The following is a 13,994-nucleotide window of genomic DNA, read 5'->3' as shown; positions in this document are numbered from 1 at the left end:
GGCCTGAGTTCCTGAATGCAAGTTTTCTGTAACTGGAGACTTCTGAGGAACACAACTCCCATGTTAGAGGGGATCTGACTGTATGTGGGGATGAGAAGCAGCACAGCGTAGTGGATAGAGACTGTGAGCCCACTGTGGGCCCACTTTTAGACTGTGAGCCCGCTGTTGGGCAGGGACTGTCTCTATATGTTGCCAATTTGTACTTCCCAAGCGCTTAGTACAGTGCTCTGCACACAGTAAGCGCTCAATAAATATGATTGATGATAGAGCACGTGCCTGAGCGTCAGAAGGTTATGGTTTCTCATTCCTCTTTCACCACTTTTCTGCAGTGTGATCGTAGGCAAATCACATCACTTCTCTCTGCCTCAGTTATCACATCTGTAAATTGGGGATTGAGACTGTGAGCGCCCCACGTGGGATAAGGAGCGTGTCCAACTCGATTTGCTTGTCTCCACCCTAGCGCTTAGTACAGTGCCTAGCACATAGTAAGCGCTGAACAAATACCATCACTATTAAACCTTTAAACGTGTACCTACTGTTTCCACTGCTTTTCCTTTACTGCTTTTCATTCTGATTTTGGATGTAGTTTTTGGAATGGAGATCTGATTGGCTTCTGAGGTAAATTGTGTTTTGTAACCTATCCGTATCTTGCGTGTGGCCAATGGCTTTCTCGCCTGTGCTCTCTCTCCTGCCCACTTTCCCTCTTCTTTTTTGCTTCCTACATCAACCATTTTTTACGTGTCTCAATTTTGGGGGCAAGGAAACCATGAGACTTGAGAGACGTTTTGTGGCATCGCCCAATCAGAAGCATTTAAGACTCAAGAAAGCACTGTCATTATTCCATTTTTAAAGGTTTCTTAAAAATGTCATCTGTCAGAATGAGTCAGTCTTATTTATTGAGCATTTATCATGTGCAGTTCACTGTAGTAGGCACTTGGGAGAGAGCTGGTAGGTATGTTCCCCACCCACAGCCAGGTTGCAGCCCTGAGGGAGAAAAGTCTTTCATTCATTCATTCAATCAATCATATTTATTGAGCGCTTACTGTGTGCAGAGCTCTGTACTAAACGCTTGGGAAGTACAAGTCGGCAACCTATAGAGATGGTGCCTACCCAACAATGGGCTCACTTTGCGTTCTCTGGTCTTCTGCAGTGTGATTTTTGTATTTAGTTATGTGTTTTATAATCTCAAATCTTGCTTGCCTGTTGTCCTTAAAAAGGATTATCTGTGTTGCTTTGCTGTTGCTTTTTGTGGTGGAAGAGGCAAGTTTGGGAGAAAATTGCAAAATTGTTAAAATTTAGGAAATATTCAGGGGATTACCATGCTTTTCTTCCCATTACTTGAAAGTATGCAACAGGTAGATTTGTTTTGATTCCAGCAAATAAATATTCATCCTCTAGGCCTTCCAGGCATGGTAGACAACTGCCTCGTTTCCTCTCTGCCTGCATGATTTTTTACCTCTCCTCCTTTCTGGCTCAGCAAAATTTGGTTGCATTAAATTGCATATCTTATGAGGAGCTTTATACTCTAAATCAATCAATCAGTGGTGTTTACTGAGTGCTTACTGTGTGCAGAGCACTATACCTTCAGAGAGCTCAATTTTAAAAATAGTGGTCTAGGTCAGACATCTCAAGATTTGGTAGACCCATCCCAATACATCCTTTAAAGGTGCGATGTGGAATAAGGTTTTCATTTTCATGTTCTCAAAGTGGTAAGAAAAGAGTACTATTAGAGTTTCTGATTTATGCTGTCAGTAACCCAAGGGTTCTAAAAGTAAGTTCTTATAGAATTTAGCATGTTGCGTTACCCAGCACATCATCCCTGCACAAGGAACATGATTTCAATGTTGGTATCATCATCATCATCAATAATAATGATAATAATATATGTGATATTTATTCAGGGCTTACTGTGTGCCAAGTTTTGTACTAAGAACAGAAGTACATACAAGATTATACAAGATTAAAGTCAATCCCTGTGGTACATAGGGTTCACGGTCTCAGTAGAAGGGAATAGGTTTTAACCCCCTTCTTACAGATGAGGAAACAGAGGCACAGAAGAGTTAAATACCTTGCCCAAGGTCACACAGTAAATAATAATAATAATAATTGTAGTATTTGTTAGGGACTTACTACATGCCGGGCACTGTAGTAAGTGCTGGGGTGGATATAAACGAATTGGGCTGGGCACAGTCCCTGTCCCATGTGGGGCTCACATTCTCAGTTCCCATTTTACAGATAGATGGGGGTAACTGTGTCACAGAGAAGTGAAGGCTCTTGCCCAAGGTCACAAAGCAGACAAGTGGCAGAGCCACTTTTAGGCAAGCGGCAGAGCTGGGATTAAAGCCCCGGACCCTCGACTCCCAGCCTTTGTGCCATTTCCATTAAGCCATGCGGCTTTCACATTGAATCGTGCAATTTTACATTCACATTTCCATTCCGTTGTTTGTTGGACTGAGTATGGTTTCCAGGGCCATCCTGCCCCATTTGGACTCCTTTTCCCAGTGCCCCCTCCCCTCTTTTGATGTCCCTTGCACTCCTGTCCTTTCACTGATCTCCTATACCACCAACCCTCTGCCCTGCATCTATTCACACGCTTGTGTCATGAAACCCTGTTGGTGAAAATCTGGGTGCCAGGCTGATCCCCACCATCTCACACTCATCCTCACTTGCGCTACTTCTGTCCGGTCTTCTACACAGCGAAATTACTTTCCCCTTGGATTTCTCCCTCCAGTCATTCCTGTCCGGACTCCTCTAATGGGTGGTTTCTGCCGGCTACCTCTACTTCCTTTCTTCCAGCTCCAGCCTTGACCCTGTGCCATCTGGCTTCCGCCCCTTTCACTCCACTGAAGCCTCTCTCTCCTAGTCACCGACAACCTCTTTCTTGCCAAGTGTTACGGATACTCTGTCCTAATTCTCCTCAGCCTTTTGGCTGCCTTTGATGCTGCGGACCACCCCATTTTCCTGGAAACGTTATCTAAGATTGAATTCTCTGGCACACTCCTCGGCCTGCTGCTCCTCCTCCTCCTCTGCCTGCTTCTCAGTCTTTTGTGCCAGTTTTCCCTCCCACTCCCATACCGTGGATGTCCCTCAGATTTGGTTCTGAGCCCCTTTCGATTTTCAGTCTCTACTCACTTCTTCGGGGAGATCATCCTTCCCACGGCTTCCCTCCAGTTACCATCTCTATGCAGATGTTCCCCTACTTCCGCTCGACCTTTTCCCTCCTCTGTGATCTCACATCTCCTCTTTCCTCCCGGACATTTCTGCATGGATGCCCTGCTGACACCTCAAGCTCATAATGCTCCAAACTAAACTCCAAACCATCCCTCCCACATCCTCTCAGCCATCTAACTCTTCCATCAGTGCTGACACCACCACCCCTCTCCCCGGTTTCTCAAGCCAACTTACTCACTGTCCTTTGATCTTGTCTATCTCACTGCCAACCCCTTGCCCAGATCCTTCCTCTGGCCTGAAACTCCCTTCCCCTTCATGTAAACTTGGTGTGGACAGGGAATGTGTGTGCCAACTCTGTTGTACTGTACTCTCCCAAGCGCTTAGTACAGTGCTCTGCACATAGTAAGAACTCAGTAAATACCATTGATGACAACGATGATGATATCCGGCAGATCATCACTCTCTCCACCTTCAAAGCCTTTTTGAAGACACATCTCCTCCAAGAGGCCTTCCCTGACTAAGCCCTCATTTTCTCTACTCCCACTTTTGTATGCATCACCCATGCACTTGGATTTGCACTCTTTATTCACCCCACCCTCAACCCCAAAGTACTTAGGTACATATCTACAATTTATTTATTTACGTTGATATGTTTGCCTCCCCCTCTAGCCTGTAATCTCCTTTTGGGCATGGAATGCCTCTACCAACTCTGTTGTAGTGTACTCTCCCAAGTGCTTAGTACAGTGCTGGGCATACATTAAACGCCTATTTAAATTTCTAGAAATGCTCAAATATATTTTATGTCTCATTAAGGGAGGCATAAAAAGGCCTTTTTAAAAGTTAGACTGATATTTATTTATGAAATGAGAACATATTTAAATAAACTTTCTTTCCCTGTTTATTAATATGTATGTTATGTGCACCTGAATCAAAAGCCAAGCAAAGTCAGGAAAGACTTTATTTAGGAGAAGAGACATACATCCCAAGATTTACATTCACTGATTGTCAGCTCCTTGTGGGCTGGGAACATGTGTAGTGTCTACCAGCTCTGATGTACTCTCCCAAGTGCTTAGTACAGTGCTGTGTAGACCATAAGCGCTCAGTAAATACCATTGATTGATAGTTTTAATTAACGTACAGGTTTTTTATGGATTATGCTTATTAGGATGCAATACTTCATACAGATTGATTTGTGAGATTTTTTCAAATCTCTAGAGCCTCTAGATTTCAGCATTAACTCTATTTCATTTTCATTATAGGCATCATGTTTAGAGGACAGCAATCTTCAGATGCCTCCCTCTTACAAATTCTCAGTGACAGTCATTATTGGCTCTTTTTTAGACATTTTTCTAGGAAACCATTCAGTCCATGTTTCCCTACTCCTGTGGAGAATCTTCCGTGATTGCCCATCCACTGCCTCGTCAAACAGAAACTCCTTACCATACATTTTAAAGCACTCAATCACCTTGCCCCCTTCTGCCTTACCTCCCTGATTTCTTACTGCAACTCAATCTGCACAATTTGCTCCTGTAATGCCCACCCACTCACTGTACTTCCATCTTGACTATCTTGCCACCGACCCCTCACTGTTGTTCCTGGCCTGGAACTCCCTCCCCCTTCATATCCAACAGACATTCACTCTCCCCATCTTCAAAGCCTCAGTGAAGGCACATCTCCTCCAAGAGTTCTTCCCCGACTAAGCTCTCATTTCCTCTTTTCCCATTCCCCTCTGTGTTGCCCTTGTACTTGGTTTTGCTCCCTTCATTAACGCCCCCCTCATCCCCAGAGCACCTCTGTACATATCAGTAATTTATTTATTTGTATTAATGTCCTTCTTCTCCTCTAGACTGTAAGCTCATTGTGGGCAGGGAGAAGTGTCTACCAACTCTCTTGTACTATTTCAAGTGCTTCGTACAGTGCTCTGCACACTGTCAGCACTCAATAAATACCATTGGTTGATGGGCCTAATAATTTGTTTCAGCGACTAATTGGGTAGCAAGTAAATGCTGACCGTTTTCTCCAAATGTGTTTTCTTTCAGGTATTTATAGCAGCAACGATGTAGCAGTCTCATTTCCAAATGCAGTATCTGGGTCAGGATCCAGCACCCCTGTTTCCAGTTCTCATTTACCTCAGCAAGCGTCTACTCACTTGCAACAGGTGGGAACTTTATCTCCCTCGGCCACAGCATCTGTCACCACTGTTGTCGCTACAACTCAGGTAAGTCCTTTGATCGCTATGGGATAATGTTAGTAGACTTCAGTTGTTGGGTGGTGCTTTTTTTTTTCTTTGAGGGGAATTTAAAAAAACCACACCTGAAAATATGGAGTGCCTCAACATGTAATTAAAAGGTCATTAGGGAACAATAAACATTTCTGAGGGGTTTGTGGTGGGAAAAAAATAAAAAGGTAAGGAGAAGTTTTGCAGCAACCCATCTTACTTTTGGCTCTCTAAGTGTGTAACTCTTTCCAGACATTTATTTTGACTGAAAGCCAAGATGATACAATTTGAGTAGAAAGTCTCAATTTGTTCTTTTAAGAAACCGCTAGGATTTTAAGGTCTGAACCACACAGCACCCAATTAAATGTCCTCATTTTTGGCAACAATGTTCATGAGGTTTCCAAATTCATTTTCACAAATGGAGTTTAAAATAAGAGTACGTATGAGGATAGTGCTCCTTAACTGAAGTACCAGTCGTGACGAACAGAGACAAACAGCTCTGACTCCAAAGTGTGTTTGCATGTATAGCCATTAGAGTAACAGGAGAGGAAAAAAAAAAAACCCATACTGGATATTGGTCTGACAGCTGAAGGGGTTGATTTAAGCTGCTCTGCAGGAGCACCACTTTCTGTTTGAGGTCCAATTGCTGTTGTTCATTACTACTACTACTACTACTACTAATAATAATAATGTTTGTTAAACACTTTCCTGGCTCCACCACTTGTCTGCCGTGTGACCTTGGGCAAGTCACTTAGCCTCTCTGTGCCTCAGCTCCCTCATCTGCAAAATGGGGATTCAGTACCTGTTCTCTGGTCCTACTTAGACTGTGAGCCCCATGTGAGTCCTGATGATCTTGTATGTACCCCTATGTTTAGTACAGTGCTTGGCACATAATAAGCGCTTAACAAATGCCATAATTTTCATTATTATTAGTTGTTATTGTTATTATGGTTACTCGTTTGTGCCAAAGCACTGTACTAAGTGCTGGGGATGGTACAAGATCATCAGGACTCACATGGGGCTCACAGTCTAAGTAGGACCAGAGAACAGGTACTGAATCCCCATTTTACAGATGAGGGAACTGAGGCACAGAGATGTTCAGTACAGTGCTTGGCACATAAGTGCTTAACAAATACCATAATTTCCGTTATTATTATTTTTTGTTGTTATTATGGTTACTCGTTTGTGCCAAAGCAATGTACTAAGTGCCGGGGAATGGTACAAGATAATCAGGTCCCACAAGGAGCTCACAGTTTAAGAAGGGAGAGCAGATACTGAATCACCATTCCACAGATGAGGAAAATGAGGCCCAGAGAAGTAGTGACTTGCCCATGGCAGAGCTGGGGCTAGCGCGCACATCCTCTAACTCCCAGACCCAGGGCCTGCTGATTCTCTATCCCTCATCTTTTTTTTTTCCTTAATACATAATTTTATGATGTTTAAGTGCTTTCTGTGTGCCAGGCACTGTACTAAACGCTGGGGTAGACACCAGCTAATCAGGTTGAATGCAGTTCATTTCCCACACGGGGCTCATGGTCTTAATCCTCATTTTACGTATGAGGTAACTGAGGCACAGAGAAGTGTGCTTAAGGCCACACAGCAGACAAGTGGCAGAGTTGGGGTGAGAGCCCAGGTCCTTTGGACTCCCAGGCCTGTTTTCTTTCCACTGAGCCACACCGCTTTTCACTAGGCCACACTGCTTCTCTCTTAGGCAGACTCAGGTGGAAAAGAGAGGGATTTAGGGAGTCCTGAGCCCAGGAGGGGACTCGTCTTGGCCTCCCCACTGTCCTCCGGGCCTCCAGCCTTTGGCAGTTATGCCCCCCTCCCCTGCTGTCTGGGGCTAGGAGGAGACAGAATCCAGTCCTGGGCTCCTCCCCTGAGTCCTGATTCGGATCCTCTCCCCTCTTGCTCATTTATCATATCTTTTCCTTTACTCCCCTTCCTTCTCCCCTTTGACCTACCATTGCCCTGACAGACATTTTGTGGCTCACAATGTTGAACTGCTGTCGACATGCCTATCTCAGAGCCCATCTGTAAGATAACTGAGTTTCTTTTCCTGTTCATCTGCATTTTTCTCCTAGTGGCCTATTTTTGGGGCCCTAGATTTCAAAATAAAAATGTATATTAAACCCCTGTTGCAACTGTAGGAAGTTTTGAGAAACAATATGAAAGCGGTAACGTGAAATCAGTCGTCTTCTGCCTTTGTGCCCATCCTAGTCCAGGAGGGATCTGCTTTTATAATCTGCATCTGAATTTGAAAGTAGGTGTGTACAGTGCGCATCAGGGGCAAGTAAGAGTGATAGTTGTCACTTTGGTTGCCAGTAGCTCCTTAACAGGGTTTCTGCAAGACGAGAAGTTATAATCGGGGAAAAAAAAAGACTGAAATAATATTCCAGTTTCTGAGATAAGAATTGAAACCAACTAAATTTCTGGGTTGCTGCCTTGACTGTAGTATTTGCTTTTAAAGTCTGAGTATCTCAAACCACTTTAGACCGTGAGCTTGTTGTGGGCAAGGAATGTGTCTGTTATATTATTATATTGTACTCTCCAAAGCACTTTTAATACACTGTTCTGCGCATAGTAAGCTCTCAATAAATAGGATAGAATGACTGATTGATCGTTTGTTAGTGTTTCCCCAGTTTATCCCAGAGAGGTCTGCCTTTGTTCAGATGGTGAATCCCTGATGTAGCTACAAATAAAATCACATTTACTTGACTCTGTATCCAAATCTCATAATTGTACTTGTCCATACAAGTACTTATTTGCATGACTTCTTAGTTCCCTTAGCTGCTTACTTTTTCGTGTCTCTCAGTTTTAGAAAAATGACCTCCTCTTTAATGTCATAGCAAATCAATAGATTGTATTTATCAATCAGTGGAATTAATTGAGCGCTTAGTGTGCACAGAGCACTGTACTGATTGCATGGGAGAATACAATACATCACTATCCTCCCAATCTCACAAGCCTTTAACCATGGCATCACCCCCTAATCCTGTAACTTATTCAACCCACCCATTAACTCTGTCACCAAATCATGTCAGTTCCACCTTTACAATATCACTTAAATCCACACTTTTATCTCCATCCAAACTGGTACCGTACTGATCCACGCACTTATCTTATCCCACCCGGACTATTGCATCTGCTTCCTTGCTTCCTCCTTGCCTCCTGCCTCTCCCCACTCCCAGTCCACACACACTTCAATTTTCTGTACAGATCATTTTTCTTAAAAAAAAAAAAACAAACAAAAAAAACCAAAACAAAAAACCAAAAAAAAAACCCCATTCAGTCCACACCTCCTAACTCCTTAAGAGCCTCTGGTGTTTGCTGCATCACCCAGAAACTCCTTATTGCTTCTTGTGGGCAGGGAATATGTCTATCAGTTCTGTTGTAAGGGCTAAGTACAGTGCTCTGCACACAGTAAGCACTCAGTAAATACTTGATTGACTTGAAACACTCCATCATCTTGGCCCCCTCCTACCGTACCTGTCTGATTACCTGCTACAGCCCAGCCTGCACTTTGCTTCTCTAATGCCAGCTCACTGTATTTCAATCTCATCTATCTTGCTGCTGACCCCTTGCCCACGTCCCCCTGGGACAGCCTTTGGGAAAAGATTATTGAATTTGATTAAAATTTCTAGGTATTTCTAGCTGTTCAAATTGTTTATATAATTATTACAGTGACTTCTCAGTATTGTAGCTGTGTCACAATAAATGTGATGTTAAGCAAAACGATGTCAGGGAAATCTAGTTTCCCCTGCATTGGGAGGTTCAGATTTAAGGATTCCCTCCCTCATCCCCTCCCCTCCCCCAGAAAGAAAAACAATTCAAACAAAACATATGGAAATGGATTGAATCTACCAAATATTAGTGCAAAGCATAGTGGAGATGGAGTTTCCCTGGTTTTCTTACCATCATCAATGGTATTTATTAAGTGCTTACTGGGTGCAGAGCATTGTACTGAGCACTTGGGAGAGTACAATGTAACAGAGTCAGTAGACATGTTCCCTGCCCACAGTGAGCTTACGAGTACTACTTAAACCCTGCACTGTTACCCACTGAGTTGTACGATCCCAAATTAGAAATATTCAGGGAATACTAGTATCGTTGATTTTTTCTTGTTGCCACAATTTGAACATTAAAGATCACTTCATGGAAGTGGACGTATCCTCTAGCTTTATCATAGGGTACAGTTTTTAACAGCATTTTCCCTGGCAGATTAGACAGAAGGAGAGAAATTTAACCCTAGGGGAACCAGCACTCCTGTTTCTGGGGATCTTAGTTATGGAAAAATGGAGCAAACTGTATATCATCTCAATTTGAGGTATCCCTCTTCCGGTTTCGCTCACACTTTCACAGCTGAATTGTGGGGTGCTTCTACTTGACAGAGTGCAGTGAAAGAAATAGATAGGAAATTGAAATAATTGATGTTTTCTCGGGTGTGGACGGTTTTGGTTAAGTCTGCGAGTTGGACAGATTTGATGAGGAACTACTGCCACTCAGAATTCTGTGAAACTACTACTACTAGCAGTGGTGGTATTTGTTAAGTCCTTATTTTGTACCAAGCAATGTGCTAAGTGCTTGGGTAGATTTCAAGTGTCTATGATCAGACACAGCCCCTGCCCACTGGGGGCTTACACTCTAAAGGGGAGAGAGAATGGATATTCAATCCCCATGTTGCAGTGAGGAAACAGGCACAGAGAAGTTAAAGGACTTGCCCAAGAACACACAGCAAACCAATGGTGGATCTAGGATTAGAATTCAGTTCTGTTGGCTTTCCAACCTGTGTTCTTTTCCCCTAGGCCATGCTGCTTTTCCAACAGTAAACAAAAAAGTAATACACTTTTATGGGCATGTGTCCCATAGTTTGAATTTTTGGAATTAAGCATTTCTCCTCCACCCTCCTTTTTTGTTTTGGCCTATGATATGATGGAATAGAACTTCATAGAAGAGTAAAACACATGGTCCTTTTGATGTTTGGCATTGACATTTCAATTCCAACTTTTAAAATTTGCTATGGGCTGACTCAGTTTCTAGTTTGGACAGTAAGCTGGGCTCGTAACTGAAACATTTGTTGGCTTTTTCCTCATCAGCATTCTAGAATTAGTTTGGTTTTTGGGGGTGAAGTTTTGTGACCCCAGGGCGCTGCACATTTTTAGTGCGGTCCTTCAGTTAATTGGGCAACCCCAATTTTGGGCAAGGTGAGAAGATAGAAGGTGGAAGGACCAAAAGAATGATAGCTTCAACCTAACGGCCAGTATTTAGTGATTCCCAAAGCAAACTAAAGATTAAGAGTTTGGGATTTGACTTCTGCAAAACAATTGATTATTATTTGAATTATTTGTACCTGATAAGATGTTGTTAAAAAATATATGCTAATAGCAGAATTTGAAATTCCATTTTCACCCGTGTCGTGTGCAAAAGTGACAAGCCCATCCATTGGTTTTTTGCCATTTGAAGAGAGCTCTTAGACTAACAACAGTTCATTAGGGTACAGTTGGAGAAATTAGGCCCAGGAGATCCTGTGATGGAGTTTCCCTTTGAAAACCATGGGTGAACCTCTGTCTTGGCATTTCTGGGGTTTTTTTAAGGTGTGAATATAGGCCAGAGAGTGAAATGGGCAACTGAATGTAGAATGCATGCAGAGGTTAGTATAAAAGAGAAGCATCGTGGCCTAGTAGAAATAGCACAAGACTGGGAGGCAGAGGCTTTGGGTTCTAATTCTGGCTCTGTCACTTGTCTTGCTGTATGACCTTGTTACACAAGTCACTTTACTTCTCTGTGCCTCAGTTACCTCATCAGTAAAATGGAGATTAAGACTGGGAGCCCTATGTGGGACCTGATGTGTGTCCGACCCAATTTGCTTAGAGCAGTGCCTGGCACAGAGTACGTGTTGAACAAATACCATAAAGTGAACGGGCATCTAGGTATTTTCCTGGAATAAGCACATGATGTATAGACAATGTATAATTGTATCCATTTTGTTCTATTTAGCAGTTCCCCTAGAGCTTCAATTAGAGAAGTTCTCTTTCCCAGCCTAGGTATTTTGTAAGGATCATTGGCCAAAAGTAGTTGCTAAGTTATATTCCAGACCAAACTGCATTTTTGTATTTCTGCTGTGCTTTGAAGTCTCGAGGATGAATGTTGCTATGTGACAGAGTGCTTTCTAGTCAAGCCAGGCTAATTATTATTACAATTAGAAAGATTACTAATGTAATGGAGGGCAGATCCTTTAACCCTCGGCTTCTCGATTCCTAAAAGCCCCCCCGCCTCAAAGAACCAGAGCCTTGCTTTTGACCCAGTGGAAAGATCGCTGCTTTGGGAATCTGGAGACCTGGGTTCTGGTCCCAGGTCTTTCTGAAGCTAGCTAACCTGAAGGAAACCCCATGTGAATTTTGCAGTGTCTGCCTACTCCCGTATTGTACCCTGTGGCCCAGTGGGAAAATGATGGGCAGGGAATGAGTCTGCCAACTCTGGTATATTGTACTTCCCATTAGTGCAGTGCTTCGCACACAGTGAGTGATCAGTAAGCACCATTGATTAATTGTGGGCAGGGGATGAGTCTACTTACCCTGTTATATCGTACTCCCCCAAGTGCTTAGTACAGTGCTTTGCACACAGTAAGCGCTCAGTAAATACCATTGATTGATTGATAAATACGATTGAATGAATGAATGATAGACACGAAGGAATGCAGTTGGCACTGGAAAAGCCACTAGCACTGTAAGCAATTACTCCACTCAGGGTCTCGGTCATTGAAGTCTCCTGATGGAAGTTCTTGTCCGTTGTTCCTGATGGGAGACAGCATCATCATCATCATCATCAATCGTATTTATTGAGCACTTACTATGTGCAGAGCACTGTACTAAGCGCTTGGGAAGTACAAATTGGCAACATATAGAGACAGTCCCTACCCAACAGTGGGCTCACAGTCTAAAAGGGGGAGACAGAGAACAAAACCAAACATACTAACAAAATAAAATAAATAGAATAGATATGTACAAGTAAAATAAATAAATAAATAAATATGTACAAACATATATACATATATACAGCATCGTCCAAGATCAAAGTAAAAAATCCTGGGGCTGTCCCTTTGAAGTGGATGTGAGGTTTTATTAATAATAGTAATAATAATGATGATAATAATAATAATGGTTTTTGTTAAGTGCTTACTATGTGCCAGGCAGTGTACTAAGCGCTGGTGTAGATACAAGCAGATTGGGTTGAACGGGTGGGATTCACAATCTTAATCCCTATTTTACAAATGAGGTCACTGAGGCCCAGTGAAGTGAAGAACGCAGATCTTTCTGACTCCCGGGCTTGTGCTCTATCCTCTATGTCATGCCACTTCCTTCACCCATGCCCCTCGACTGTACCCAAAACCTGGCTCTGAGAGTGCCATAAACCGTCTTGGGTAGGGATGGAGCGAGACCATCCGTATGTGTTTGGTGCAGTGGAAGCCATCACTAATATTAACAGTGGATAGGGAATGTGCCTGTTTATTGTCGTATGGAACGCTCCCAAGCACACAGTAAGCACTCAATAAATACGATTAAATGAATGGGCTAGTGCAGGACATCAGTAGCGGCAGCAGCAGCGTCTTTGGGTGACCCCTTCTCCCTAGCTGATAGAAGGGAGAGAGGCCTGGCCGAGCAGAATTTCATTTGTCTAGCCCAGTTCTCTAGAGAAGCCAGGTCATCAGAGTAATAGATGCACAGGGTCAGACAGTAGTAAAAGGATAAATGAGGGAAAAGCTCTTCTAAGGAGTTTCCTCTCTTGTAATTAAGTGGGAATGTAGGCTCTTGATACCTTCTTATCATTGGTCCTAGTCTCTCCATCCCATTAATATTTTCGATGTAAATTCCCGGGGTCGCCTTCCTTATTTGAAATTGGTTTTAATGACTCTCTGGTTGTGTCTAGGCCAAATTAAGGAAAAATTGAATCTCTCTCTTCCCTTTCCCTTGCATTCATTATGATGGTGGATTTTGGAGGTGAGGGGGTGGGTGAAGAGTAACAGGGAGGAGGAATTTACAGCCAGAGGGAAAATTCCTTGTAACATGTGACTCAACTTGAAGAACAAAGGAATCATAGTTGCAAGTAAATCCAGTACTCAGTCCAATTAAAATAGTCACTCTCTATTTTTCTTGTTTCAGGAAGGTTTTTTTTTTTAAATAAATGCGAGCATCCTGCTAGAGTCAAGGTAGTTGCATTTTTGTTTTTTGTTTTTTTTTAACACTGCTGCATGCTGAGAACTGCATCTCTCTTTCCGTGGAGCAGTAAAATGCTTTCTGCCTTCAAGCCGAAGCTTATTTAGCCTGGTTTATCTGGTGCTGCTGTAGCAACCATCAGTCTCCAGGCAACTGAGGCACATTGACCTCTTAGTTGAACTGAGTGTAGCACTACTTCAATTTAGCTGCCTGAGACAATAGTAGTGGTGTTGAATGTGAAAAATGCGAAATGTTCCCGGTCCTAATGTTCTCAGTCCTCAGCATGCCGACTAAAGAATACAACAATATTTAGATGAAATTATATGCTTATAACTCAGAAAATCGTGACTCACAGGAATCATGGTTCTTAACATTATTGGTCTGAATGCAGTTTC

At 42.8% G+C, this 13,994-nt stretch overlaps 1 protein-coding gene across 6 annotated transcripts in view; it reads left to right on the top strand.

Annotated features, from left to right (window-relative positions):
* MLLT10 (MLLT10 histone lysine methyltransferase DOT1L cofactor) overlaps positions 1 to 13,994 on the top strand; it is a 157,691-nt gene that overhangs the window by 116,115 nt on the left and 27,582 nt on the right. For all 6 annotated transcript variants that reach the window (XR_005453712.1, XM_038755955.1, XM_038755957.1 and 3 more), the window contains one exon: positions 5,211 to 5,389. Coding sequence is in view for 5 of the 6 variants with exons in the window: in XM_038755955.1 (XP_038611883.1) it covers positions 5,211 to 5,389 (179 nt within the window). In the remaining variant the exon portion in view is untranslated. The remainder of the gene's footprint in view (positions 1 to 5,210; positions 5,390 to 13,994) is intronic.

Source organism: Tachyglossus aculeatus, chromosome 13 (genome assembly GCF_015852505.1).
Source record: "Tachyglossus aculeatus isolate mTacAcu1 chromosome 13, mTacAcu1.pri, whole genome shotgun sequence".
NCBI lineage: Eukaryota > Metazoa > Chordata > Mammalia > Monotremata > Tachyglossidae > Tachyglossus > Tachyglossus aculeatus.
The sequence above is the reverse complement of the archived record's forward strand: the minus strand, read 5'-3'. Positions and strand labels throughout refer to the sequence as shown.